At 39.3% G+C, this 27,716-nt stretch overlaps 3 protein-coding genes across 7 annotated transcripts in view; 2 read left to right on the top strand and 1 right to left on the bottom strand.

The window, feature by feature from the left end:
* Positions 1 to 12,759, top strand: part of LOC106029820 (unconventional myosin-X-like) — an 85,730-nt gene extending 72,971 nt beyond the window's left edge. The window contains 8 exon segments of the mRNA XM_048072282.2: positions 992 to 1,115; positions 2,488 to 2,785; positions 4,053 to 4,260; positions 4,693 to 4,829; positions 6,280 to 6,403; positions 8,001 to 8,450; positions 9,183 to 9,374; positions 10,435 to 12,759. Coding sequence (XP_047928239.2) covers positions 992 to 1,115; positions 2,488 to 2,785; positions 4,053 to 4,260; positions 4,693 to 4,829; positions 6,280 to 6,403; positions 8,001 to 8,450; positions 9,183 to 9,374; positions 10,435 to 10,548 — 1,647 coding nt within the window. The 3' untranslated portion in view covers positions 10,549 to 12,759.
* Positions 12,760 to 12,877: 118 nt separating this feature from the next.
* Positions 12,878 to 26,624, top strand: LOC125183760 (uncharacterized). Of its 5 annotated transcripts, XR_007166323.2 has the most exons (6): positions 17,928 to 18,031; positions 20,341 to 20,470; positions 21,146 to 21,253; positions 22,107 to 22,181; positions 22,567 to 22,637; positions 23,918 to 26,624. XR_007166323.2 is itself a non-coding variant. In XM_067000071.1 (5 exons), the coding sequence occupies exons 1-5, from the start codon at positions 13,739 to 13,741 to the stop codon at positions 23,966 to 23,968; spliced, it is 639 nt and encodes a 212-aa protein (XP_066856172.1). In that variant the 5' UTR covers positions 12,878 to 13,738; the 3' UTR covers positions 23,969 to 26,624. The 5 variants fall into 5 exon arrangements, 4 of the variants coding, with proteins under 4 accessions (XP_066856172.1, XP_066856171.1, XP_047928234.2 ...); XM_067000071.1 differs by lacking the exons at positions 17,928 to 18,031; positions 22,107 to 22,181 and adding an exon at positions 12,878 to 14,037 and having other exon boundaries at positions 21,163 to 21,253; positions 23,921 to 26,624; XM_067000070.1 differs by lacking the exons at positions 17,928 to 18,031; positions 22,107 to 22,181 and adding an exon at positions 12,878 to 14,037 and having other exon boundaries at positions 21,163 to 21,253.
* The window catches only part of LY75 (lymphocyte antigen 75), a 47,398-nt gene continuing 36,897 nt past the window's right edge, over positions 17,216 to 27,716 (bottom strand). Inside the window, exons 27-35 of the mRNA XM_048072275.2 lie at positions 26,866 to 27,027; positions 25,812 to 25,934; positions 25,196 to 25,390; positions 24,590 to 24,810; positions 23,458 to 23,632; positions 22,785 to 22,952; positions 21,446 to 21,568; positions 20,813 to 20,980; positions 17,216 to 20,005 (exon numbers count right to left, since the gene is read on the bottom strand). Of these exons, the coding sequence (XP_047928232.1) occupies positions 19,821 to 20,005; positions 20,813 to 20,980; positions 21,446 to 21,568; positions 22,785 to 22,952; positions 23,458 to 23,632; positions 24,590 to 24,810; positions 25,196 to 25,390; positions 25,812 to 25,934; positions 26,866 to 27,027 (1,520 nt within the window). The 3' untranslated portion in view covers positions 17,216 to 19,820. The remainder of the gene's footprint in view (positions 20,006 to 20,812; positions 20,981 to 21,445; positions 21,569 to 22,784; positions 22,953 to 23,457; positions 23,633 to 24,589; positions 24,811 to 25,195; positions 25,391 to 25,811; positions 25,935 to 26,865; positions 27,028 to 27,716) is intronic.

The following is a 27,716-nucleotide window of genomic DNA, read 5'->3' as shown; positions in this document are numbered from 1 at the left end:
TGCTGTGCAATTACAAATTGCATGGAGGATTTATACCATCAAGTATGTGCAAATCTCTGCTGCATCCTTTCCTTTGCCTAAGCATCTTCTGGACACATAAATAGAAACTCTAGCAAATTAAATGTATAATCAGAAGACAGACCAAGAAAGATATCTAAGACAAGGGGCTTGCCAGTAAATTGATAGGACCAGTTGATGGAGGCGAAAAGGAAGTGTGTAATAATGGTAACACATCTGAAAACCTGAATTAATTCTCTGCATAACTGATGACTACAGAGGAGTGCAGGGAAATTCCAGTATTGCAGCCTGTCTCTAAAAGGGATGAATTTGAGAAACTTGCCAGCTGAGGTGTCAGTTAGAGGGATTGTGGAACACATCAATAAAACAGAGTGTGAAATATAGCCCAGATCAATTGGCAATAACTCCACAGCTCTAAAGGAACTGAAATGAATTACTGAATTACTACTGGCTGTAGAATGTAACCCTAGGCTATGTGGTCCTAACGTTGAAGAAATGGGAGGCAGCTAATGTGACTAAGCTATAAGAAAAGATTCAGGGGGGATCTGGGGAAATACAAAACAGCCATACTTGGCATATATCCTAAAGGTCTTTGAGGGGATCAGCAAGCATGTGGATGATGGTGATCCTGGTCATAAAGTTTATTTTAATTTCCAAAAAGCTTTGTCAACTTTTTAGCAAAGAAGGAAGGAGGAGGAATCATGCCGTATGTGCCTGTTACATGCCTGCTGTAGGCATTAGTCACAAGCTGCATTTGGAATCAAGACCCTGTGCTTGGTGACCCAGTATCGTTATTCTTACATTTTATTTTCAGAAATAATGTACAGAGTAATTTTTATATGTAAATTATTCTTTAGTCACCTCATCCCTCTATGGACCTTCCAGAATATCAATAAAGGTGGTTGATTTGACTCCAAATGTATAAGGACATCTTAGGAATGACTATCCTCATTTGAGGATTTTTTTTTTCCAGGAAAACAGCACAAACTTTGAAGTAGTGGAACAGACATACAGGAGGAACCCAATCTTGCGGTACACTCAGCACCCTTTGCATTCTCCCTTGCTCCCGTTACCATATGGAGATGTTAGTGTCAACTGTAAGTATTTTACCCATATGACAAAATCCACTCTCATTTTAAGGATCAGTGAGGAGCCTGAGCACCACAAAAGTGGTATATAAGCTCTCTTTATGCAGGTGAAGTTCATTTTGGAGCAGTGTATCCCACAGTGTTCAGAGAGAGGGATTAGACCCTTTCTCTTCCCAGAATGTGTGCTTCATCTGCAGCCTTGTGTCTTAGGCACACTGTATCTTATAGTAAAGGGGAGAAGATAGCTTACCATCCATCTGGGGGATGTGCAGCCTGTCTTTATGAGTTGCAACTGGGTCGTAAATGGTGTGTGTGTGTGTGTATCAACACAGAGACACCTTATGTTGGGAAATGTTATTTCTGGTAGGAAACTCTTCCTCTGAGAGATGCATCAAAGGATGTCAATTGAAGTGTCAGTAGCAGAGGTTATGTAGCAAGTCAATAGATAAGTAGAACAAGCTGCCAGGACCAACTGGTCACCTACACAAAGGAGCTTAGGAGGGCAGTAGTTGAATTATTAATAACAACAAGCAATATCTCTCTTTTTAATAATAACAAATTCTTTTGTACAACACGTTCAGTATTGTAAGGTTCCCAAAGTGTCTTAGGAGCACAAACATACCAGACAAGAAAGACTAAATGATATACAATGTGCACATTTGTGGTAAAGGCAGACAGCAGGGAAGCAGGAAGGTCAATGCCTGACTCTTTAAGAGGTCTATAATAGCTTCCATGACCTCCCAGAGATGCCAGATGGTTTGTTTTTGACCATATGGGATGAAGCAATATTGGAGTTGCTCTGCTTTGGACTAGCAGGTAGAGGAAACTGCCTGTAATTTGCCATGTTCTGAGCATGGTTTCAGGAAGTCATCAAACTTACCTTGGGGTTGGAGAGGGAAGGACTGAACATAAAATAATGGTGCCCAGAAAAACAGGCGAGAGTCTTTCCTGTTCTGTGTGTGCTAAATTTTCCCTGTTGTTCAAAAACTTTTTTTGGGGGGGGAAGTAAAATGGATAAGAATAGGTTGGCACTTGGGATCAGTTTGTCACTATTGTTTTTTTCCTTTAACTGAACTAGATTTCAACACTAATTTCCTTTAAAAACATTATTCTCCTTTTCTGTACAGGATATCCAAAAATGGATTTGCAATGGTGACAAGTTAGATGTTGGTAAATACTAATTAAAACTACATTTACACATGTAAAAGGGAAGCATTAATGAATTTTGAGTAGAAATTTAGGTTCAAGAGATGAGCTAATGCAGATTCTCAGGTTGCTGTTCTTCCATCACAGACTATACTATAGTTGTTCGTCCTACTGCTGGGCCAGTAGGAAATGGGGGAGATTCTTACCTGATGTCACCTTTATGATCATTCCTCAGTGCAACAAGAGAAGGGTTACAGCAGCTTACAGGATGAAGCAGTGAAGATCTTTAACTCCCTTCAGGAGATCGAGACGGTGTCTGACCCCATACCAATTATCCAAGGCATTCTGCAGACCTGCCATGATCTAAAGCCCCTTCGTGATGAAGTGTATTGTCAGCTCATCAAACAAACTAATCACATGCCACATCCCAACAGTACTGGGAACCTGCACCACTGGCAGCTGATGTCATGTATGAGCTGCACTTTTCTGCCAAGTAGAGGAATCCTTCGTTACCTCAAGTTCCACCTGAGAAGGTAAAAGCCCTTTTAATTTGCATTGTTTCCTTTGTCCCTACTTACCTTCCACTGCCTGGTGTAGTTGTGTGTCTCACCCTCCTCCTGTGCACATCTTTCGGTAGTGTTGCAGCCTCCCACCCTTGTGCACAAATCTTGCTACCAGCTGTTCTGGTGTATTCAAACCCTGTCCCCCTTGCTACCCATCCGTGGTGTCAAAAGGATGTGGAAAATAAGGCTACCTACACAGAATACCATGAAACTGTGTTAAAGTGGATTTACAGCTGATCACCTACTGCTTACTAATGTCCCTATAAACATTCTCAGCCTGCAGGAAAGGTGAGAAACACACTTCATATTCACTGAAGTAGGTACTGCCTTGCAGCAACCACAGGCAAAATGTGTGTACTGTGGAGTAGCAGATATACCCTAAATCCAATTTAGTGTTTTTCAGTGTTTGTTTGCTTAACGAAGCATGTAAGGCTTACAATTTGTATTTCTAATCTGCTTTAACCTCCAATTTTCATGAACTAAATTGTTTACATTCTTCCCAATTTATGTTCAGCATCTAAAGCAACTTTCTGAAGAGGTCTGCATTGGAACTAAGCTGCAGTTATGTAGCTTCACTCCATTCATTAATGATAAAAAAAGGCATATAAAGTCTATTTGATTCCTTCCAACTGAGGAGAGAGTGAGTTGAAATTCATGCAAATACACAAAATAGCTGAATCTTTCAGACATCCAAGGCCTGGTTCTAAAAGATGCTGAGCAATACTCCATGTTGCCTTTGCATGTTTTTATCACTGGAGTTGCATGTACTGTTATACTTTAAAACTTCTGGCCTTGGAGAGAAGAGAACATGTATGAGCATCTACTTTCTACCTTCTTGAAAATGTTTCTGAAAAACACTATAAAAATTCCTCAAGCACATCCAGCAAGTAAAAAGAGATAATTGAGAATAAATTTTAAAAGCTTATATTTGATTCCATACTTTTTAATCTTAATTTTGTGAATTCAGATAGTTAATCCTCCTATCTTCAGCCAGTACTAAACTCTTGGAAGTTTGAACTTCTGATTTCATATGGTGCTGACAAATGGCACTGAAGTGACTTTGGAGTGACTAGTGAAAGCAGGTTCTATGGTTTGGGAAATAACTGGGATCATTCATCTGGTGATTGCGTTTGACATCCATACTGAATTCCCTGCCTACAATATTCCAAGTTACATGGCAATAAGCTTGTTTTCTGTTTCACTGTGTAATGGCTTTTTTGCTTCTCTTTACAATTAGGGTAAAAGATCTCTTTCCAGGCTCAGAAATAGACAGATACGCACAATTCATCAGTGATTCTCTGAAGAGGACAAAGACAAGGGAGTTTGTACCCTCCCAGGAGGAAATACAGGCTCTTCTCACCCGTGAAGAAATGACCACAACAGTATACTGCCATGGCGGTGGCTCCTGTAAAATCACCATCAATTCCCACACGAGCGCTGGGGAGGTAATGCATTTACTAATTAACTAGATCTAAGCACACCTCTGTGTCTAGGTACTGAGCCTGCTGAAGGGACTCCTTTTCCCCATTCATCTCCAATTTTTCAGGGTTTAGGGAATGTATTCCTCTATATTCTTTCCTGGGAACATGATTTGACTACTGTCAGAGGTGGGCTTAGTAGACTGTGGTCTGATGTAGATTGGTAGTTCCTATGACCTAAGCCAAGCCACACTGGCTTCCATCACCCCATCCAGCTCTCAGCAGTTTATCTCCATTCTGTTCTTTTCTGCTGGTGGTAGCATTTGTCCATCTGCACAGCCAGTGATTCCACTAGCTCAGAAACACAAAATATCTGTTTATTTTCCTTTCTTTTTTCCAAGAAGCTAACTTAAGAAAGTGTGTAACGCCAACCCTGTGATCTGTCTCTGATGTTTGCAGGTGGTTGAAAAGTTGATCCGAGGCTTAGCAATGGAGGACAGCCGCAACATGTTTGCTCTCTTTGAACATAATCAGCAGGTGGACCGTGCTGTTGAGAGTCGAGTGATTGTGGCTGATATCTTGGCCAAATTCGAAAGGTAGAGGAACGTTTTATGGAACCGTTGCTTTAACTCCTACCTGGTTAAGTGAGAGTACCATAAGGTGGTTTTATCCAAAGTAGCTGTTGTGTTTCAAGAGTTCACTTTGGTGTGAACTTCTCTTTGGTAAGGTTCAAGTGCTCTTTTTTACTATGTGGAAAACTAGGTTCACATCTGTTTTGGTGAAAAAGAAGCATTACTTATCAGGCTTGTCAGGACAAAATTAGTAGTGCCTTTATCAAATAGTAATGGTTTCCTACCCGAGCTCAGAGAATGGTTAAGTCACGTAACTGTGTTGATCATTCTCTTTCTCTGAAAGGGGAATACTGTCTCATGGCTTGTTTGTGGTAGGACAAGTGAATTATTACATAATGTCAATGTATTTAGAAGTACCAACAGCTATCTGCAGATTGGAGCAGCTTATAAAATGAAGCGCCATCAAACCAAGGTATTTTCTGGCATAGTAACTTGTGCCATTGCGATGAATGGGGCAGGTTAATATGGGCTACACAAGCAAACACTATCTGTAAGCTCCTTGACCAACGAAGTGATATAACATGAAAGCGTTAAGAAATGATACGGGTGCTGCTTTTCACATTTTTGGAACTGTAATTTTGTAGCCACCAGTGTTTGCTTTGATGTTTGTGTAGACGTTTCTGAGCTGCAAACAGTGACTCTTCCTTGCACAGTTTATGAATGTGAACCCTACTTAGGGACCATCTCAGCAATATAAGTTTCAATGCTTCTTCCTTTGAAGTAATTGGCTTCATCACCACTAGTCACACATGAAAATTAATCTATTTGGATAAATGATTCAGGGTACTCAGCTCAGTGCCCTCTACGAAAATGTCTTTATATCAACTAGCTTTGATAACATCTTGTCAATTTACCTCATAATAGCTTCATCAGAAGAGAGAGCAAAGATTTAAGTGGGCATAGAAAAGCAGCTCTAATTTCTTACTCTGGACTGTGATTTTGTGGCTAGGCATATAAAGAAAGCAGTAATTTGTAGAGAAAGCTGCCATTGCCATTGCCTATTTTATATTGGTTCTGAAGACAAAAATAAAATTGTTATAAATGGTGGCAAGATTGATGCTTTTCACAATCACAAGACTACACAGAAACAATATATTAAAAATGGGAAGCACTTTGTGTCCTCCCCATAACTCTTGCATTTATATAGAACTATTGATCCAATTTTTTTTATCTGATAAGAACTTTGGGTCCTGCTGAATCAAAGCATGAGGTGACTCAGAGAAAAAAATTGAATCCACCAGAAAAGTCTGCTGCACAAAGATTGCCCTGGTAAACAGGGTAGTTCTGTATGCTTTCTGTTTCAGAAATCCAGAGGAACTTTTATATCACGAGTTGCACTGTGGACATCCCAGTACCATGGTCCTTCTGGTTACTGTTTTTTTTTTCCTCTCTTATTCTCTTTCCTATCTTACAGACTTGCTGGCTCTGAGGAAGAAGAGGAAGAAGGACAATGGCAGCTATATTTTAAACTTTACTGCTTCTTGGATATTGAGAATGTTCCCAAAGATGGAGTGGAGTTTGCTTTCATGTTTGAGCAGGTAAGCTGGCAGTGGGAGAATGATTTAGTTTCCAGGGTAGCAGAAGTACACCAGAGTAAACAGAAAACTGGTTTACCTTCACACTAGAAGTGTGAATGCTGGTCTGAACAGAAGAATTTATTGTCTCAGACTTTTGCCTGGAATCTAACAAACAGATACACAGAGAAATTCTCGAAGGAATAGGAGTATTGGAACAAAAGCAAGAAAAATTAACAGAGGCTTTCAAAAACTGAAGCACCAATTATAATAAAATGCTTTTAGAATTCATCTTTAATTTTGAAAGATACGGAAATTTAGATAATAGTTTAAGATGATCCTCTAAAGTAGTTGCTTGCAGAATGCAGGTGTAAAGAAAATTGAAAAATCTAGCTGTATGCTGGATCCAGCTTACAAGAATAGTCAAACCTTGGGGTGTTATGGGAATTGACAAAGAAAATTATCTTTCAGGCAATTTCTCCTGATTAATAGGCACCGGAATACAGTACTATAACAAAAAGAAAAGAGAATGTTGTTGACAATAGTTTGCTGACTAATTTTTTTTTAAGTCAGTATAGTTTGTAGCAACATGATGCTTGTTAGGCCAGAGATCACACTGGTATGAAATAACCCCGCAATTAGGGATGCAAAAGTAAACTGAGTGGAGTAGCCAGCTGTGTGATTCAACCCATCTTTGTTACTTCTAATGAACACTATGATCTTGCCTCAGAATATGATATCTGTTGAAATTTAATTAATATGTGTTCAAGGGGTCAGTGTCATGAAGATTAAAACTGGCTGTTGATCAAGTTGTTGGCACGTACATCACACAGACAACTGTTCCCCAAGAGGACTTTCTTGAAATGAAGATTAAGTATTGTTAACTAAATGTCTAGGAAACAGTCAGGAACAGGACACAGTACTCTGTGGAAACTCAGTTGTACCAAAATCCCAACTGACAAGGCTTTCGGTCTAGACAGCTTTCACTAGCAAAGGTTGGTAGAAAAGAAGTAACAGGAGAGCAGGAGTTATTGAGATATTCATTTCACATTTTTTGATGTGTGATGGACGCAGTAAAAAAAAATAAAAAAAATTATATATATATTATAATAATAATACATTTCACAGAAAAGCAAGCAAAGGAAGCAAGAAGACTGGGGGAGGCACCAGATGAAAGAGGAGGAGGTGAAAGGTGCTGGCGTGCAATGAGGCTGAGGTTGAATGTCTTGAGTTTATTGCATCCAACTTTATCTGTAATTGAATATAATCTCCACACAGGAGCTGCAGCTGGTAGAGCACTAAACAAATTGTCTCAGTTTCTGGCTCTCCTATATGTTACAGATCTAAAGGATCTGTTAAAGGCCTAAAGGTCCTTCAGAGTTGTCCTTTCTGTCCAAGCTTGCAGAAAGACGCATTCCCTCCCCAGTCTGCTCATCCACCAGTTACAGACTTTGAATTCTTTATTATAATGTGTGCTTTGACCTCCTGAATTAGGTCTTTCCTGCAGGGATTGGCTTTCTATTATGGCAAATACCGTAAGAATCCCTACATGGACCCAGATATGAATAAAGTGTGTTTCTGCTTTCTAATGACTTGTGGGTGTTTTTTGTTTTTTTTGTAGGCTCATGAAAGCCTCATAGATGGTCATTTTCCTGCACCAGAGGACACCCTGCAGCGCCTAGCAGCGCTACGGCTGCAGTACCTTCATGGGGATTATTCTAAAATAAGCTGGACCCTTGATGGGATCTACCCAGTTAACAGACTAAAATCCAAAATACTGCAGTCAACAAAGAGCAGTGGCACCACCAGTCACACTCTGGAGAGGAGGCGGACCAGCTTTCTTGAAGGGACATTGAAACGTAGCTTCAAGACAGGCTCTGTAAAGAAGCAGAAGGTAGAAGAGGAGCAAATGATGGAGATGTGGGTGAAGGAAGAGCTCTCAGCTGCTCGTGCAAGCATAGCACAGAAATGGACCAAGCTGCAGGGACTCTCTCAGCATCAGGCCATGGTGAAATACATGTCCATCGTAAAGGAGTGGCCAGGTTATGGGTCAACCCTCTTCGATGTTGAGGTGAGAGATACATAATCTCATTTAACTACTGCCAAGGAGAGGCATCAGCCTGTAGAATAGATACAGCTATATATATTATATTGCTCAGCAGCAAAAGGGAATTTCAGGAATTGGCTGCATTTTGTCGTAATAAGCTGAGAGTAAGCCTGTAGTAACACATATACAAAAAGTTGTGATGCAGAAAGCAGTAGATTTGGGGAAACTTTTCTGGGCTTAAGAAGATGGTAGCTAGTAGAAGTGGTAGTAAAATGAAGCCATATCGTCCTTCACGGCAAAAAGCACAACCCTGTTCTGTAGCAATGTGACAGAAACCACTCAAACTGGGTCTCTTAGACTGCTGGGATTAGCCCGCTACTGCAGGAATCCACAGCTCCAGTTTTTTTCATTTCTGTTGCTGCCTAGATGGATTACCATGGGACGTTGCTTGCCCTTACTCTATGATCTGTAAAATAATGAGGAGAATCTTAACTTCCTAAATCTCTTTAAAATCTGATAAGTGTTAAGTACTATAATTATTTATTACTCAAATGGTATTTACGCACAGCCACGTCACTTCTAAATCTTAGCAGAGGAGTGCCTACAAGATTCCTTCTGTAGACATACTATTTTTATATTGGGCTGGAGAAATTAAATGCCCTACAGGAGCCAGAAAAGGAGGGCTTTTCCTTGAATCAAAGATGATTTGATACTCCACTGCATTTAAGCAAAATTTCGTGTTTCTGTTTTCTGCAGTGCAAGGAGGGTGGATTTCCAAATGATCTTTGGCTTGGAGTCAGCACAGAGAATGTGTCTGTCTACAAGCGCGGAGACCCTAAACCACTAGAAACTTTCCAGTACGAGCACATTGTTTTCTTTGGAGCTCCACAACCTAACACCTTCAAAATTACAGTGGATGAGAGAGAAATGTTCTTTGAAACGTCCCAGGTATGTGAAAGCACGAGACTTGTTATATGTGCAGTTTTACTAGCGCTCCAGTAAAGCTCTGATTTCTAAGGACAAGACAAGGTTATAGGCAAGAACTTCTGCTGAAGGGACAGGACAGCCAAAGAAAAAGATGAAGGGACCTTAAACCTAAAGGGTTGAGGTGTCTGTCTTGAATACAGAGATACACATAAAAAAGAATGATGCTGTTTAAAAAGTGAAGGAGGTTGAGTGTCTCCCATGGCACTCGGAATTTCAAATTTTGGGTGCTCATGAGTGTGCATCCTGTCAGTTACTTCATTCCCTTCCAGTTTATAAATGTGGAGTTCACAAAATCAGAAAATAAAAATTTTTAGTAGCGTTAAAGGTGCTTTTCTTTGAGCTACAAGCCAGAACACACACTTGTCAAGTACTAAGAGGTGCTGCTGTAAGATCACAGCTCTCTCCCACCAGAATCACAGTCCTAACTGCTGTTAACTCTATCCTGAATGTACCTCAGAGGAAACTTAGGTCTTTTTATGCACAGTGTGCACAATAAAGAACATGCTAGAGTAATCTAGAGAGGCATATATATGTTTCAAAAATGCTTGCAAATATGACAATGAATTCTGCTGTTTATGGGTAAAAAAATACTCTCCCCAGTTAGTCTACCACTGTATTTCATTTGATATCGTCCCTTTCTTGTGTTGGGAAAGACTGGAACCAGTCATTCTCAATTTGTCTTTCCCAGGCAGCCCAGGATTTTGTGGAGTTCTGCCATATCCTTCTGTCAGCTTTTTTCCATATCGAAAAATCACATTCTTTTTAACGTTTATTTGTAAAGAAGCCATTGCATACCTGTTACTGACCTTGCTTTCATTTCCCATATCTTTCCTGTGTATAGTGGTAATGACTCCAGCTCTTTCATGCTTATCCTTACTGTCATGTTCACATTAACATTGCATGCAAAATTTACAGTGCCGTGAGTTTGGACAAGGGGAAACTTTTTCTGCAAAATGTCTGGTATACATCAATGGAAGAAGGTTTTTGATGTGCTTATCCCAGTATTATGTTCTTTTTCTAGGTGGGTGAGATAATAAAGATCATGAAAGCATACATCAACATGATAGTGAAGAAACGCTGCAGCGTCAAATCAGCCACCAGTGTGGACAGTCACGCTAGCGTCTGGACTAGGTGATATGAACGAACTGCCACGAGAGAGAGGCAGTTGTTTAATGATTGGTATTTGCAACTTGCCAGCACAAGTGTAGCAAAGATGTTTATAAGAACTCCACTTGACTGACTACTGTATTTAAGACCTGAAGTGGCATCTGCAGTACCGTAGGATTTGCACCTCTGCCCAAAGACATTGAACAGTAACAACTGTTGTTGTTGTTAAATATTAACAGCCCAAAACTTGTTTTCCCTTGCTTGTCTGATGAACAATGTACCTTAAAGAAGCAAAGTCAGAAGCATCCTCCTTCTGCCTGTCCCCTCTGCTGCTTTCACAATTACCTGTCATACTGGCAGAAAATATCACAAGAATCTGCACTACAGGAGGCAGAGTTAAGCTTCCTTATGAATTTCCAACATGCAAACATCTGGGATCAGGGGATCACAGCACAGTCTGCTAAGAGAATATTTGTTTTTTATTTATTTTGTAGGCAGCTCCAAAATAAGTCACTCTGGAGTTTTCTCTTCAGGATATACTAATGATCTCATCTGGTCTTAAAACAAAATGCCTTTTTGTAATTCAAGCCAAACAGTCCAATGAAGAGGTCAAACCCTACATGAGAGACCATTAAACAAACAAAGACACTTGAGGGGAGTTGTTACCTTCTAACAGAAGTTCACAGGTACATGACTGTAAAAAATGGCACTTTAAGTAAAAATTTCTAAATACTCGAACATAGAAGAAAATCGTGCAGAATAGTACCACTGAAATATATCATCAGGTACCATTTTGGTAATTCTGTGTAGCACCTGTTACCTAAAAATTAATGATTGTCTTTTCCCCGGTACAGCCCAGAAGACAAGATTGATTTAGTTGCATTACCAGAGAAGCTGTTCCTCACAAAGTCCAGGTTTCAGATGGAGGTCAGAGGTTTTTATGGCCAGCAGCCTACCTGCATTAAGTTCCGTATTTCTCTAGATGGGATTTTAGGATGACTGGAACCCCTGAACGTTAACTTTAAATGAACAGTTTCATACTGAGTGAAGAGATGCCTAGATAAATTCTTATAGGCAATAATTCAATTCCTTTGTACTACTGTAAGCAGATGCCAAGTCCTTCATTCTCTGCTGAGTTCTAATTGGAACTGCTCCCATCACTGAATCTCCATATCCCCTTCCAGTCTCTCTTAGGTCCCTAGACATCAGCAAATATATATATATCAAAAAAACAATGCTTCTTGGAGGTTTTTATAGTCATCTGCAATTTGAAGAAGCAATTTTTTTTTCCTTGTCAATGAAAGATGACAGTCATCTTCAGTCTCCTGAATTCATTGTTTAAAACAATATTTGGTATTGTTAGTCGCATCACAAATTGGTTGCATTGGCAATCAAGAAACCTTGTGGCTAGGCTGTCATTTTCTACAACCCCTGTCAAGTCTTGGGGTCCCGAAATGTAAAGGCCCTTTCAGTTTCCTAATGAAACTGTAGAGTTGTGTGTGTGATGTGGACCTTGTTGCAGGTTTGTTTAAAATCAGATGTTTGTATTTCTGAAGAAGTGGCAGCTTAAGGCCTGTTAGCTATAAAATAGAAATTTCATAGACAAGAAAACTAGGAGTCAGTATGCAACAGGTTCAGTTTAAATTAAACTTCAAGTTGTGCCATTTCACTAATACTGTCATGTAACACTACAGATTTGAGGCTGACAATGCAAGAAAAAACACAGTGCCTAATCTGTGCTTTTCTCTCACAATACACTGCAGCATGTGCAAACACCCTGTCCACCTGCCACACATCCAGCCTAAGAGGATAGCCACTACTGTATATCGTACTTTCAACTGGAGTTTTGCCTTAAATAGCTTTACCGAAGGATCGTACAAACATCCACTTTTTATCACAAAGAATAAAAAGATGGCCAGGTCACAAGTGAGAGAGAACAGGAATGCAGAGGCAACCTGAAAAGTAACACTTTGTGTTGGTCCATACACTGACTAGATCTCTTTATGTATCAGAATAGCCTTGATTATCCCTGTCCTAACTCTGCACTATTTCTGTTCTGGCTCTTGGGTTGCTGCAGGCAGCTTGAACCCACTTGGGAATGTAACTCCCGTTAGTATTTGTTGTAATTTTGCTCATTTCTATTACAGAATTCCTTCCGCTGTCTTTTTTAATTTGTAACTGGCTTTACAAGATGAAAGTTTAATAAATTATTGGATTGCACAGGCTGTATTCACTCTCAGACATTGCGTGCTCATGTTAAGGTGTTTACTCAGCGATCTAATACTCCGAACTTGTAAGTATAAAGGAGGCATCAACGGCATGAGTGGACAACAGCCCTTCTCTCAGAAGGGAAATTTGCCTCTGTGGCAAACAGAAAGCAATTTGCCACTACAAGGTGTGAGGTTTGTTTCCAGGTTCTGCTGCTCACTCAGGGGCTGGTGTTCACCCAAGGGAGCATCACTGAAGCAGTAAATCTGCATAGGAACAGCTGATCATCAGCAATACAGACAGACTATCCTCTAGCAGACAACAGCTCCTTCGATACATCCACAGGTATGGAAACAATACAGTGATGCACAGTCCCCATCAATGTGCCCTTATACATCCCTTAGTCAGATGCTCTGAGAGCCCTCTGGGACCCTGGAGATCACTGTATGCAAGGGGAGGTTTAGGTTGGAAATTAGGAGACATTTCTTCTCAGAAAGAGCAGTCAGGTATTGGAATGGGTTGTCCAGGGAGGTGGTGGAGTCACTGTCCCTGGGGGTGTTTAAGGAAAGGCTGGACCTTGTGCTTAGGGACATGGTGTAGTGGGTGACATTGGTGGTGGGGGGATGGTTGGACCAGATGATCTTGGAGGTCTTTTCCAACTTTAATGATTCTATGATTCTGTGAATTTCACTACCAACTGTTCACAGATTTTCAGTTTCTTCATCTGTACCACGTTGTGTAGTCTACAGTTCCTTACTTTAGGTGGTGACTGCCTCTGTTTACTTCAACAGTTGCTTTTCTTTCCTCAGCTGTTGTGCATTCCTGCCTTAATTTCACAACCACTTGGTCTCTCCTTCCTTTCTGCTTGGGAAGCCCCAAATGCAGGCAGCTCCCCCTTATCTGGGTGGGTTTGGGGGCAGTGCCAGAACCGAACACGGACCTCTTATCCCGCAGCCCTCCCCTGAACACCGCATACACGCCAAAACCCCTTCCAGCAGCCCCAAGCCGCCATGTCGCCCCTCAGCGCGGCAGGCACCGGGCACTCACTGCGCCTGTGCGGCGCTCCGCCGCCATTTTGGGCGCTGCCGCAGCGGCCCGCCCAGGGGCCGTCCCCCGGCCGAGGCGGCCCCCGGGGGGGTCCCGCAGCCTCCGGGCGTTCCTCGGGATCCGTGTCCCGGCACCCCGCGGTGGGGTTGCGGGGCTGCTGGGGGTGCTCGTCCTGCGCCTCTCAGGCTGGTGGCTGCAGGTGGTGCTTGCTGGTCTCCTTCCCTCGCAGCTGGTGCGCGCTGGCAGGCTCCCGTGTGTGGTGGTGAGTTTATCTGGTGGTGCGTTCGCCAGTGGTGCCCTAATAGTGCTTGTCGAGTAAGCCTGAGGTTTTCTGTCTGCCAGTGCTGGTGTTTACACGTGAACCCCACACCACAGCTTAAGTAGAACTATGCGTTCTCTTTAAGTACTTGCATTTAGGGTGCCTGCAGGTGGTAAGTCACAAATCTGGAGGATACAGGCAAGCAAGATGCCCCCGTTAAGCCTGTAACGTGCCCGAGCAGGGCAGAACAACAGGTGCCGGTGGGAGGAGGGGTACGTGAAAGGGTGGCAGGGCAGGGTGAGGCAGAGGCTCTACAGGGCTGTGCGAGGTGGATGGGCAAAACCTGTGAGGGACAGGGCGACGGGTACAGAACAGAACAGGTGTGAAGCACAGCAGCAGCCGCAGGAGGTAAGACACAGCAGAACTTCAGGAGCCCAGCCCTTTTCCTCAAAGTAGCTCCTGATCCAAGTCCTGGGTAAATGTGTCCACATGTTACCCGTGTTCGTGTAATTTACGCTCTCCCTTGCAACAGAGTGCCCCAATACCCATACCATGCTTAGGAAAATAAAGGCCAATGAAGCAGCAGGCAGTACAGTTGCTAATGGGGATGCCATTCAGTCATGCACAGTCATGCAGGCATATTTGTGGCTTCCTCTGAATCAATGGCTTTGTTAAGTTAATCTGAATAGGCATACAATGCTTGCTGGGTTTTACAGAGTGTAAGAAGTGTTGCATTTTTGCTTAAATGTTCATTCTATATCGTCTGTTAAAGGGGAACAATAACACAGGACATACGAAAAGAGAAGCTAAGAGAAAGCAGGAGTAGAAAGAACTCTCTTAGAATTAATGCAAGTGCCCTGAGATACAGCATGTAGGAAAAGATCTTTGTTCTCACTTATTCTCACAAAAAATGTGCACGTTAAGGGGCCAACATAATGAAGAAAGCACGTTTTGGAATAATTTTTTTCTATCACTGAAATGCTACTTTCTTAAAAGTTACCATAGAGATAATTATTATATTTATGCTGAAAAGGAGCAAAGCTACCAACCAGCCATTGTTTTGATTGTATTCCTTTCTGCACTGCAAATAGAAATCCAGGACTTGTAGTCTATTTTGTATTACCATGTAATCACAACAAATGCCTCATCTGGTATTTCCCCATTCCCTAACCCTGCCCCCCCAAGTTCTGTCAAAAAGCTTAGTTACTGGCAGGTATTACAATAGTGGGCATAGGCATTTTCAATGTGAAAATACGATAAAGGGATAAAAACAAGATAATGGCATTAATGCTATAGAGCATTTGCAAGTTAATTTCATATCAATAGTGAAATTATGTTTTGTAGTGGTCAATTGCCAATTTCAAAACTCTTCAGGACTAAATGGGAAAAGTCCATTACAGTGACAACCGAAATTTTCTTTCGTGTACCTGATGGCCTGCGTTTCCTAAGCTTAGTTCTTTAATTTTGCTCATAGTTCTCTGTCAAAGTCCGTTAAATAATTTGGTCAATAAGAACTTTACATTTTCTTGACAACAGAATGAATTGTGATTTTTCAGTACTTAAAGGGGGCTTGTAAAAAAGATGGAGAGCAACTTTTTGCTCAGTCAGATAATGACAGGACAAGAGGGAGTGGTTTTAAACTAAGAGGGGAGATTTAGATTAGAGATTAGCAGGAAATTCTTCACTCAGACGGTGGTGAGCACTGGCACAGGTTGCCCAGAGAAGCTGTGGATGCCCCATCCCTGGAGGCGTTCAAGGCCAGGTTGGATGGGGCCCTGAGCTACCTGATCTAGTGGTGGTGTCCCTGCCTATGGCAGGGGGTTGGAACTGGATGATCTTTAAGGTCCCTTCCAACCCAAGCCAGTCTATGAATTAGATGAACTTTTATGAACGTGAGGGTTACACTGTGCTCCATACATGGAGCAACAACACATGCATAAAGTGTCCAAACTGTAATTCTGACTTTGAGCAATACAAATTGTAACTGTGGTCTTTATCTGCAACCACCAAATATATATATGTGTGTGTATATATATCATTGACAGGCCTTGCAATTTATTTCCGCCATTCAAAAATGTTTGGATGTGTAACGTATGTCCAGAGCGATGAGCAGATGGTATGTTTGGTTTAAAAAAAATAAAAAGGAAAAAAAATGATAGAAAATGCAATAAATGCATCAGACCCAGTGTTCATGCATAAGCACTTGTGGTTGATATCTGTATGAGTTAAGTTACTGATACAGAAACAGTGTTAAAATGAAAATGATGGATGGTCTAGTGTCAGATGTAGTTTAACCTTTCTATGACAGAGGATTTGGTGAGATGCTTCAGAGACTGACAGAGGATTTGGTGAGATGCTTCAGAGACTGGGCAAAAATCAGGAAGAGTAACCAAAGGTGCTGCTCCATTTGCTATGGGTCCTTTCCACAGGAGTAAGGTCTTCTGTTGTAACAGGACTGTGATGCGTACATCAGGTCGTAGGTGTGCAAAAACCTTTGTGCATTTAGCTGAAGCTGTACAGTTCTTGTGTCGAGCTCCTGCAGTCCAGCAGACAGTCTGTGCTTTAAGATGAAGGAGTTTTAAGATGTCTTCCCGCTTCCCCTGCTGTGTGACCTGGGGAACATACTTTGTTTTTGTGTTTCTGTTTCCCTGCTCGTCCTTGGTCTTCAGCTTTTACATTCTCTTGATGCAGATGACCGTGTTCATAGTCTTGTATCATAGGATGTTTCTCCCAGCAAAAGGCACTACCTGTAGCTAGTAACACTGCCCTCTGACCAGGTGTTATGGATTTTAGGGGTCTGGAATTGAGAGTTTCAGGTGATACTTAAAATGAACACAGCTCATGCTTAAATTGCAAATGTCACAAGGCTGGAAGTATTTTAACTTTGCCTCTGTTTTATGAGGAATTATGTTAGGAGCCCTTATAAACTGCATTAGAGCTAAGCTTTTCAAAGAAAGCTAAGCTGTCTCATCTAGTGAATCTACTGAGCTATACCTTGATTTAAAAACAAAGGCACAGAGGAATGTTCCCTTTCTGGGCAAACCTTATCTGTGTAAAACTTATCTGTTTTAATTGTGATCACAGCCCCTGTGCTATGTGCTTTTTTATGCAGTGATTAATAACGTTAGCTGTACGTTAGCTCTGATAACTGCTTCCATGGAAATAAAACCAGTGTAAGCAGTTTAGTGTTTTATTTAACTTTATTCTTTCAGTAACAATACTGCTAAATAATTTTCCTATATATTTCAAATAAAGTGGGTTATTCATCTGCACTAAGGCAGTTGTGCTTGTTCAAATAAGAATCACCAGTGATTAGACAACTTGGGTATGATAAAACAAACATGAGAAAAGGGGCCTTGCAAAATTATTTACATCATTCGTAAGAATAAAATATACAAATATTTGGTTTTATTATCAAAAGAATATAGTCATTTGTTGGGTAATTAGGATTTTATCACTAATTTCAAATTTTAATTTCAGACTCGCACCTAAAAAATTTCAAAGTATAAACACCTATAAAACTAGTAAATCTAAAAACATGAATTTGTAAATATTTTTTCCCCAATTATTATTGTTGTTAGAAAAGGACAATAAAACAACACTTTTAAAGTTTGTTAACTTAGAAATTGTTTGGCAAAGCATTTATGCTTATAAGCTAAACCAAGATGACAGGCACCAGGGTTTGTTATGTTTCACACTTCTGGAACCAAGGAGGCTTAAGAAGGGAGGTGGGGATTACTTTCATTACATAGTAACTAGCATCAAGAAAGAAGAAAGAAAACGTTCACAATTGTGCCTAAGTACCAAATAAACAATGAAAGTGCTTATTTCTTCATCAGCAAACTAAAACAATGTTTCCTTTACTATGCCCCTTCACTCTGCTATTTTAACAGGCTCTAAAGTGGTATCTACAGAAAGTTCTCTATTTCTCAGTACAGATGATAAACACCTGCTTATCAAAATAGTGCAAACAGGAACAAAGAAAAGTGCTGTCAACGTAAGTAAACCGCAGGGAAAAAACGCAGCTGAATGTTATGACCTTGCAATGTTGCTTTAGAGAAATCAGTAGTACGCTTTTTCAGCATGTCAGACCAAATGTATTCCTATTTACCATATCACACCATCATTAGATGGGGAGTGTATTTGGTCTTTTGCATATACTCCTTCATAAAAGTAATCGTGTCTGTTCTGACTTTCGTACTGCACATTTAAGAAGTCTAATGACTTTTGAAAAAGTCAAATCATTAGAATAACATTTACAGTGCTGTCTTCCCTTTTTCCCTTTATAACTTTCTTCGGAGTGCATAGAAAAGGCCACAGCGACACATTCCATACAAAAATCAAGTTTAAGTTTTATGTAAAATACTCAAGTATTTTTAGCATTTACATACGCAACTTAATTTACCATACATTCTTTCACACTCCTTCCTTATATCTTTATCTTATTTCTTGGACAGACAACAGATATTTCACCTTATATAGTTCAGCATTTAACCCTAGTATAAACAAGAGCATTACTGGAGGTACAATGTCAGGAGCATCTCGTTACAGAACATGGAACACCATCACTGCAAACTCCTGTCCTCAGGTGTCACAGTGCAACAGATCATAAAATGGAGGTCTTTTCCCTGTTTTATCCACAAGAAAATCACTCAGGTCTAATTTCAGAGTAGTTTGAAGACAAGCTAGAGTGTGATAGATCTTCCTCTAAATACTACTCTAGGTGCAATTTTCTTAATGTTTGTCTTAATTAATGCTTAGGTCTAGATACTGATTTTCACTGTAAACATTTCTGCTATTTGTGCTTTCAAAACTTTGTGAAAGGAGTTGTGAAAAGAAACTGAATAATTTACTTAACAGTTATGTCACAGGATAAAACACAACATTCATGCCTTTGCTTTTATAAGGCTAAGGCTTTTGTTATGTCTTGAGTTTTGCTTGTGCTTGCAGTTAGCCCTTAGTGGGTAGTTTTGCTAGTCCTGCTGCCTTTGGGGGATAAGATTAGTTATTTGCCAGCTTGCCAGTCTCAGACTTAAAATATTCTACATTTATTTAATTTACTCCTAGATAGCATGGCTTTAGTGCAGGGTATTCCCTATAATTCTTTGCTCAAAATGTGCATTCTAAGATTCTTATCTCACCATTACAACATGGTTTTTTTCATGACTTTGAGGGGAAAAAGTAACAGTATGATCTTCCTCCACTACAACAAGAAAATTTAAAGTCTAGTTGGATGGGAAAGAATGCTTAGTTGTCTTATAACTCCTTTCTCCCCTACTGTATCAAAATTTGTAATAGCTTTCTAGAAAAGTTGCTACACAAAAATGGCTTGTCTCCTATTTATAGTCTTTGTGCTAGCTGCTACAGGGTAAATCCAGTGCTAGCTATCAAAATGTTACATCATTTGGCCTGAAGGTATTGAGTGAAAATTGTACAAAGTGACAGAATTCATGTAGCAATTTTACATGCATTCAATACGGTGATGTTGCATAAGTACTATTGGCACAAATTATTTCATTAAAAACGTTTTCCAGTAAAGAGAAGGAAAATAATACTCTAAATTAAAATATATTACAGAACTCCAGAAACCTTGTACCTTAAACAACTGAGGCCAAATGTAAATGGGCTTGAAAAAAAAATTGCACGCTTGTATAAAAGAATGAAATTTAGCCCCCATTAATAGCCTTATTACTTTTTCAAAAAGAAGTAACAAAACATCAAGTAGTTCATTCCTTGTGGCTTCACACAGTGAAGTTCATGCTAAATTGCCTAGAAGGAACAGGTTCTCAATAGCTATCTTTTGTGAACACATCATCAGTTTCATCATCATTCATCCCTCTTTGGTAACGTACTGAAGAGAAGGCACTCCAGTGAAGACGTTTCTTTTTATAGAGAAACCACACTAATCCGACAGCGAAGACTAGGATAATTAACAGGGCAAATGCTACAGCCACCCCAGTATGATTAGAACCTGTAACAGAACAAAACAAAAATTGTTGTTATTTAAAGAGTTTTGGGGAGAATATTGCTTTCATGGGGTTGGTGCTTAGGTACCTATACACTAATACTGTACGCATTTATGTAGGAGTCATTTAGCTGGAGTAAAGGCAAACTGTTTCAACATATTAATAGACTTCACCTTATCAACTGGAAGTTAGGTTCTCATATGAATTGTTTATTATTTATTAATTGTTTATTTTGATTAATCTGCTTAATGCTCAACTGACTGCTTCCTTTTCTGGACAGAGCAGAATATGATGAATTAACATGAGACCTAAGTTTTTTTTTGTTTTTGTTTTTCTGGAGCTGTGTGACCGTTTTCAGGAGCTTCCTCCAGACTGAAAACAATCTGAGTACCTGTTTACTCAGCTTCTCTTACAAGCAGAAGTCTTTCTGTACCTACCTGTATGGGCTCACCCATGAAAGACACCCTCTGGTAAGAACTAAAAACACAGCAACTACTCTACGCTGTCTTTTAAGTGTGAATTTCAATTCTCTCCCTTACCCTATTATAAGCGGACAGTGGGAGCTGGGAGAAGTAAATTTCTAAAGAATTTGTCCTTTGTTTCTCATCAGTATACTGTCTTAGCTGAATGTAATTTTATGGCAGAAGAGTCACTGAAGGCTCCTGCTTAAGGCAGAGCTACTTGATAGGTTCTTTTGAGGATTGCACTATTTTTTATTTTTTACTTTAAGAGAATTTCCCCACCACAAAAAGAAAATCCTGAATATAGTCACTACAGTGTTAAGTCTCTGCTAAAAATCAATTTTTCCGTACCTAAAGGAGCTTTGCAGACCACTCTGCTTTGACTACGACTGCAGTCAACTTTGGACCATGTGCCAGTTGTGGACAGGATAACACTGCATTTTTCATTGAGTTCTGTGCTTTTGTTTTCCCAGTTGGCGTAGTTAACTGATGAGCCATCGAGCCAGTACAGGGACTGATCTGTTGAGAAAAATTTGCTTAGTTAGGTCACCAAAATATTCTCTAGTACTACAATGAATGTAGCTCAGAGCTATCAAACTATTACTTTACACTGCTAAAAGAATCAGAGCTGAGAATATCTATTCTGTATATTTAAAGCAATAAATATGAACACATCACTTTTAGCCACACCTCTTCTCCAGACCCGATGCGTTTGGATGGAAGTGACAGCACAATCAAGCATCAATGAGAGTGTTGGAGAAAATGAACTTCGCTGCTTCCTGGTTATCTCAGGTGAGCAACAGGAAGAGACTTAACACAGCATGAAGTCCAAAGGGCTGTGCCCTGCTAAGTGAGGGATGCCAGCCTCAGAAAGGAGTTATTGTAGGCAACTGCTGCTACAAAACTGTATTCTTATTTGAGGATTTATACATTTTTATTTACCACATGAAACACTCATGTTCATACATGGTTGCTGCTTCTTACCCTTAGAGTTCTGAGTCAGTCCAAGCCATACTTTCTTGGTGATGAGATCATTCTCCTTTATGTGTGTGCTCACAAATGCATTTTCTTCAGCATCTCCTATGGTCAGAAGTGTTGCTGAAGGATCTAAGGGGAAGAGGAAAATGGTCAGAATCGTAACTTCAGAAATTTCCATTGTGCTCATACATTAAGCTTTCTGTGGGAACAATTACAACAAGAAAAAAAATTGATGATCTGGGCTTCTACGATTAGTTGAAGTAACCTGCAAAAGAAAGACAAACCCTCCACACCCTAAATTACAGTGTAATGTTATACTAGATAGCTTCAGATGACTGGTTATTCAAGCAGGTCATATGAAATAAAATGGAGTAAACTTACTGCAGCTGTGGACTACTTAAATGGAAGATATCAAAAGATATGTCACTGATTCAGAATTTCTAGTCTTGTTCAAGTGATAATACCTTTTGTAAAAGGCTCAGCATTTTGCTGAATCAAGTTCTTTTCTAAATCAATCGTACCTCATTTTTTATATGCAGTGTTAAATTAAGGAGTAAGAGGAAGGAAAGGGTACACTGGCATCAAGACTCAGTGTACCCATTCTTTACCACTATATGCAAATATAAGCCAGAAGTTTAATTTAGAGAGTGATAACTTTATCTTTCAGCCACCAGGGCAGGCTCAACAGAAAGGTGAATCCAGAACTGGGTCTATTTGCACCTTTTCTTCTTCCTCCTACATAGTAAGTTATATCATATGATTACAAAAAATATGTCAGTCACTACCTTCTAAACTAAGGTGATCAAAGATTCTGTACATGAGGCTGCTTAACATTATCTTTTGCGATACAATCCGCACATAGCTTATGAAATAGGAGAGAGACTCCTTTAACTTGACAGGAAAAGTGTGTTTTTTAGTAATATCTATAAATGTGTATTATCTATATATTATTATAATCTTTGGACTATCGGCAGGCAATTAATGAAAGCATATAATGTGTAAGAAAGCACTACTAAAAGCACTAACTTTATTTCTAAAAAAGTTATTTGTATAAAATGTTTTCTTCCAAATTGTAAACCTTAAGTTTCTGAATCCTCTATGAATGAATATCTGCATTTCCTTTGCAGATATCCATGTGCCAACCAAATTGTCAGCCTACTGCAGAGTTCTGTCAAGGACCTTAATCGGATGTTCGAAGGTAAAGCTACCTATTAGTTTTCCTAAATAAAAGAAGATTAGCTGAAAAGCTGAAGCATAGCCAGTATATGGCTTTCATTCTTGTTTTTAATTTTTTTGGTAAAGTAGACTAATTACAGATCGTAATGTGATAAGAGTCTAAACATACTCAGTTTCTGGCAGACTTTCTTAGCATCTTCCACATTATATACTGAAAAATTGTAGAACGCCATGTCAAATGCGTAACAGTGATCCTTATACTGTATCCACTGTAGTGTTCCACTAATTTGCGGGCATCCTGGGGCTTGGCTCACTTGCTTTTGCTGTAATTGTCTGTCTGGAAAGATAAAGATATCAATGTTATTTCTGCTGCAGGAGTTTGTGCAGTTTCTTTGTTGTAGTAACATGGAAGTATTAACAAGGACTACTTCTCCTACCAACATCCATTATTCAATTAGTATATATTCCTTCTTCATGTCTAGTAGAATTATTTAAAAATGGACATAAGACAAGTCCCAAAGACTTGGGAACCTTTTTTTTTCCCCCTTGCCTTTTAGGGTGTTTTGAAGTTTGGTTTATGTTTGATATAGATTTGATTAAGAAGAAGACCAACGCTTACGTGTATGTCAGAGGTGACCAAGAGAAGACAAGGATTCTTTTAGATTTTCACCTCTAGAACAGAGAGGATGAGTCTCCAACATTTATTAAAATCATTCTATCATCCCTGCTAGACTCTTAAAAAAAAAAAGTGGTCTTTCAGCCTTTGTTTCTAGTTCTAAATAAATCATGTAAATATAGAATACAGAAGACAACTACATAAAACGTTGAAAAGTAACACTTACTGTTTGGAGGGCTATAGCAAATGGCACCTTCAGCAACATTTGTACATTTTGTACGGTTCCAAGATCCTTTAGTATCCAACAGAACACAATTCTCAGTAGTATTTGAGTTTTCTAATTCCCATGGATAGTAGTCAAAGTCAGTTCCATCTGACCATTCAAAATTAGCTTTGCTTCCCTAATTAAAGAAAGAAAACTACAATTTTTAAGCTGCAGTACATGGTTGTGGTTTAAATCTTGTCAGTCATTAATAGGTCATGTAGCAATAGTTATCACTTGATGAGTGATAAATTAAAATTGAGGTACCTCATTCTCTCAATCCAAGCAATCCTTAACATAGGAATCCTACCTGTTTGTGCGAACTGAGAAACCACAGCACCTTTCTAAGCTTAAACCTGCAGTGTGCCTTGTAACATTCTATGGGGAACGTTTTACTTAATGTAATCCTGCTGTTCCATTTAAGCAGCCTGTCTTCCTTTCTGTGGAGATTACTAGACGTGTTGCAAACTGCTGAACCGCTGGGATGGCTGCAGTGCATAAAACAGGCCAGGCTCAGCAATGGTTTGCAGTGTCAGCTCAAACTGCAGATACAGCGATGGAAGCTTGACACTGAAGAGACGGTTGTGAGAAGTGGGGACCCCATTCACAATCAAAGGAGGGGCACAGGTAGGAAAGGTAAGCATGGAAAACACACTTCTGCTCTCTCTGCAGAGGACTATCCTGCCAACCACTACCAGTTCTGGAGGCAGATTTGGGGAGTATTGTGGGAAACAGGGTTGGGACCATGTGCTTTTGCTCCCAGGACAAGCAGCCAGCAAAGGAATATGATCTATAGCTTGGCCTTCTGAAAGAAGGGATGTATAACTTGCTAAAGAGCCAATTCCTGAATGGCCTTGAAGAACCAGTCCTGACCTGCACTAAACATGCTCCATATTGTATTATTTTAAAGTTTCAAAGATTCAGAAAAAATAGTAGCAGTGTCTCTACATACACTGAAATTTAATATGCTTTAACATATGTTACATGGAAATGGAGCTGCTAAGGATCTGGAAGAAAAATATGGGAAAATATTTGATGTCATGTACAGAATATTATTTACAAACTCTTACTGAGGTTACCAACAGTACATACTTACATCATGAATTGACAACCCAAGCCACAGAGGATACCCATCCTGCTTGACAATATCTTCCAGAAACAACTGTTGTGATTCACTGTGTACACTTGCTAGATCACTCCTGTTTTGTTTGCATTCTCTCAGTGCCTCATACCACGTTAATTTTTTCTGAAGGATCCTGTATGTTCTGTTTCCATGTGGAATAGACTCAGGCAGTCGAGGTTTGTGCTGCTGGGGTCCTATTTCAAAGAAAAACAAGACAAACTGTACACTTCATTAATATTACTAGGAACATACAGAAAGTATTAAAATAATCTGTAACACTGCAAGGCAAGAGTTAATTTTTTTCAGTACAAGCCACTTAATATGTAAAATATCTTTTGTTATTTTGAACATCACAAACAGCCAATGACGGAGTACAGCAAACACATTGTCTGCTCAGAATATTGCAGTAGTTATGCACAGACTGATCCTATACCAACAGGAGCCCGTGAGAGTTGTGCCACGTGTTTCAATGGGAGCAAAACCAAAGCCTTGTACAGAAAGTGCTGCAGGACCAGAACTTAAATTATGAGCCTCGTCCAACACTCCATAAATTATACATGAATCTTCTCTACAACTTACCCCTTTCAATTTTACAGGCAAGAATACTGTACACATTATAGTGATGAGCATGCCAACTTTGAGAATAATTATAAATATCCCAGAAACCATCAAGATTTACACCAGCAAAAAAATTGTTCTTCTTTATGGTAGGTCTTCCCAGCCTCCAGTTATTGTAAGCCAGATGAGTTTCATCATACCACTTCAGAACTTTATCTGTGGAAAATATTGCATATTTATCAAAATGTTGTCATTATGCGTACAAATACCATTTAGCTTTTAATGACATTAACAGATATTCACTTTGGAAAAAAATCAGCGATGCTCTAAGTTACTCTAAATTAGTTCTGTGTACAATGCTAAATACGTTAGTATTACTCATCCAGGCCCTTTTACATCCTGCTTTCCAGGGAAATCAAATCTAGATGAAACAGAACATGCTGGATCTAATTATCACTCAAACAGAAACCATGTCCATAACTATTTCCTTCTAGAAGATAAATACAAATATAAATCATTATTATATGTTTGTATTTGGTTTGACTTTGGCTATATACTGAAACATGCAAGAAACATGTACCTAATGCTGCAAACCATCTTCAATCTAGTTATTACAAAAAAAGAAAAGACAACTTACCACTGTCGTCATAAATTACACCCAGCCAGACCCACATAGCCAGACCGCTGAATGAATGAAGCTGTTCAGTAACAAAGTTATTCTCTTCTTCATCTCGAACGCTCAGAACAAATGCTTCTGGGTCTGTTGAAAATTTTTTTTAATTACTTTCTTACAGATTCACCTTTCAGTTACAACAAAGTATTTTTCACTACTATTATTAACTGCTACAGATAGGTTAAAAACGCATAATAACAAGACAAAAGAACCAAATGAATAATGGGAAAACAATTCTCAAATATGTTATCAACAGTGCTTCCCCTGGTTTTGTGGCTAAGACTCAGCTCCAGAGATTTTATGGGTTCTATCACCTGTAAAGTTTTATTTTCCCTTTACTATTCCTCCCTTTATTATTTTTTAGTAAAAATCGGGTGTATAGAACACAAAGCTATCAGCAATCTTTCACAATGTTCTTAATACTTTTTATCTAGTAGGCAGATTAAGAAAAAGACTGAATTGAAGTCAATTAATGAAAAATCAGTTTATGGAAAGACACATGTCTTTGAAATGCTAAAAGAATTACTTAATATAAGAGGGAAGCTGTTCCTAAGTGTATGCTTTGTTCAGGATGAACAGGAAAAGCCCACGTGCTTTTCTGAATTGGACTATTCTCTGCCTGTTTACTTTGTTCACTTCACTGTTCCACAGAACAAGGGAGAAAAAAAAAAGTACTTGTGACTGTAAAGACAGAATGTTGCCAAGGGGATAACAATTACCCAAACCATTTAAAATTTGCATATTTTAAATAAAAAAAATTGTGTTTTCCATTTTTCAGAGATCTCAGAATTCGTTAGTTCCTAGTTATCTCCCTCTCAAACACGTGGCCTTGCACTTTTAATCAGTGTAGCATGAGCACAAACAGCATCAAGCAGTGCAACACTAATACACATATCCAAATGCACAGCCTTCCTAAACCCTCACTTTGCTGTCTTTTTAAGACAGTGACTCAGATCTAAAACTAATCTCCCTCAAGCTGGTACGTCCTTAGATATCTGTAATATAAAGAAGTACTTACTCATTTTCTTGCATAAATGATGAGCTTCTTGAGACTTCAGTTCTTGCCATCTATTTTTTGTTATCATAAAAGTGTAACAATTGTTTCTAAATGATATCCAGGGTGTATTTTTAATCTTATGTGGGCACTTAACTTGTGTAACTTGTTCTTTTTCATTCTTCTCTAAAGAAGGAAAGACATGACATTATTAAAACAATTTTTGCACACCACAGTACAATTTCAGGTAGCATTTTAAAACAATCAAGACAAATAAAAGTGTTGCCCTCTGGATGTGTGATGTGTTACTGTTTTCAGTTTTTTCATGACAGTGAGGTTTGGGTTTTTTGTTGTTGTTTTGTTTTTAAGTAACTAAATAAGCAGTAAGCATTATAAAAGAATACAAACCCTTACAGCTTGCACAACTGTTGGGTTATATAGGTTTAAGAATACAATCGCTACATAAAAATGCTAAGCATGAATGAGCAACTAAAAGCTCTTACTGCCTTTTGTATGAAGGTAGATCACCATAACAAATAAGCTGTTCCATAGCTGGCAATACATCCTAGTTCTATGACTTTGTTTAATACTTGATAAGTGAGAAGAACTCTTCTTGTAGTTGATTAGAGTGGAAGCACCAATTAAAGATGTCGTAATCTCAAGTATATACTTTACTGTGACTCAGTGTGTACAACAATGGTTTAACTGTCTTCTCACCAAAATACTATTATTATTATTAATGTTCTCCTAGGGAAGAAATCTGTGATAATCTGAGATGTTTTTCTCTTTGAGAAGGGAGTCATGCTTCATATGCATCCCCCCCAAAAGCTGTCCTGCTATAATAGATGTATATTTAGAACAGTTTATGTGAACTG

The sequence above is a fragment of the Anser cygnoides genome, chromosome 6, assembly GCF_040182565.1.
Source record: "Anser cygnoides isolate HZ-2024a breed goose chromosome 6, Taihu_goose_T2T_genome, whole genome shotgun sequence".
Taxonomy (NCBI): domain Eukaryota; kingdom Metazoa; phylum Chordata; class Aves; order Anseriformes; family Anatidae; genus Anser; species Anser cygnoides.
The sequence above is the reverse complement of the archived record's forward strand: the minus strand, read 5'-3'. Positions and strand labels throughout refer to the sequence as shown.

Coding starts and splice junctions, on each gene's coding strand:
- LOC125183760 (XM_067000070.1), top strand. CDS start 13,739: ATGTCGCCCCTCAGCGCGGCAGGCACCGGGCACTCACTGCGCCTGTGC. Junction 14,038..20,340: donor GCAGGCTCCCGTGTGTGGTG/GTGAGTTTATCT, acceptor GTTTTTCTGGAG/CTGTGTGACCGTTTTCAGGA. Junction 20,471..21,162: donor CCCATGAAAGACACCCTCTG/GTAAGAACTAAA, acceptor CCTCTTCTCCAG/ACCCGATGCGTTTGGATGGA.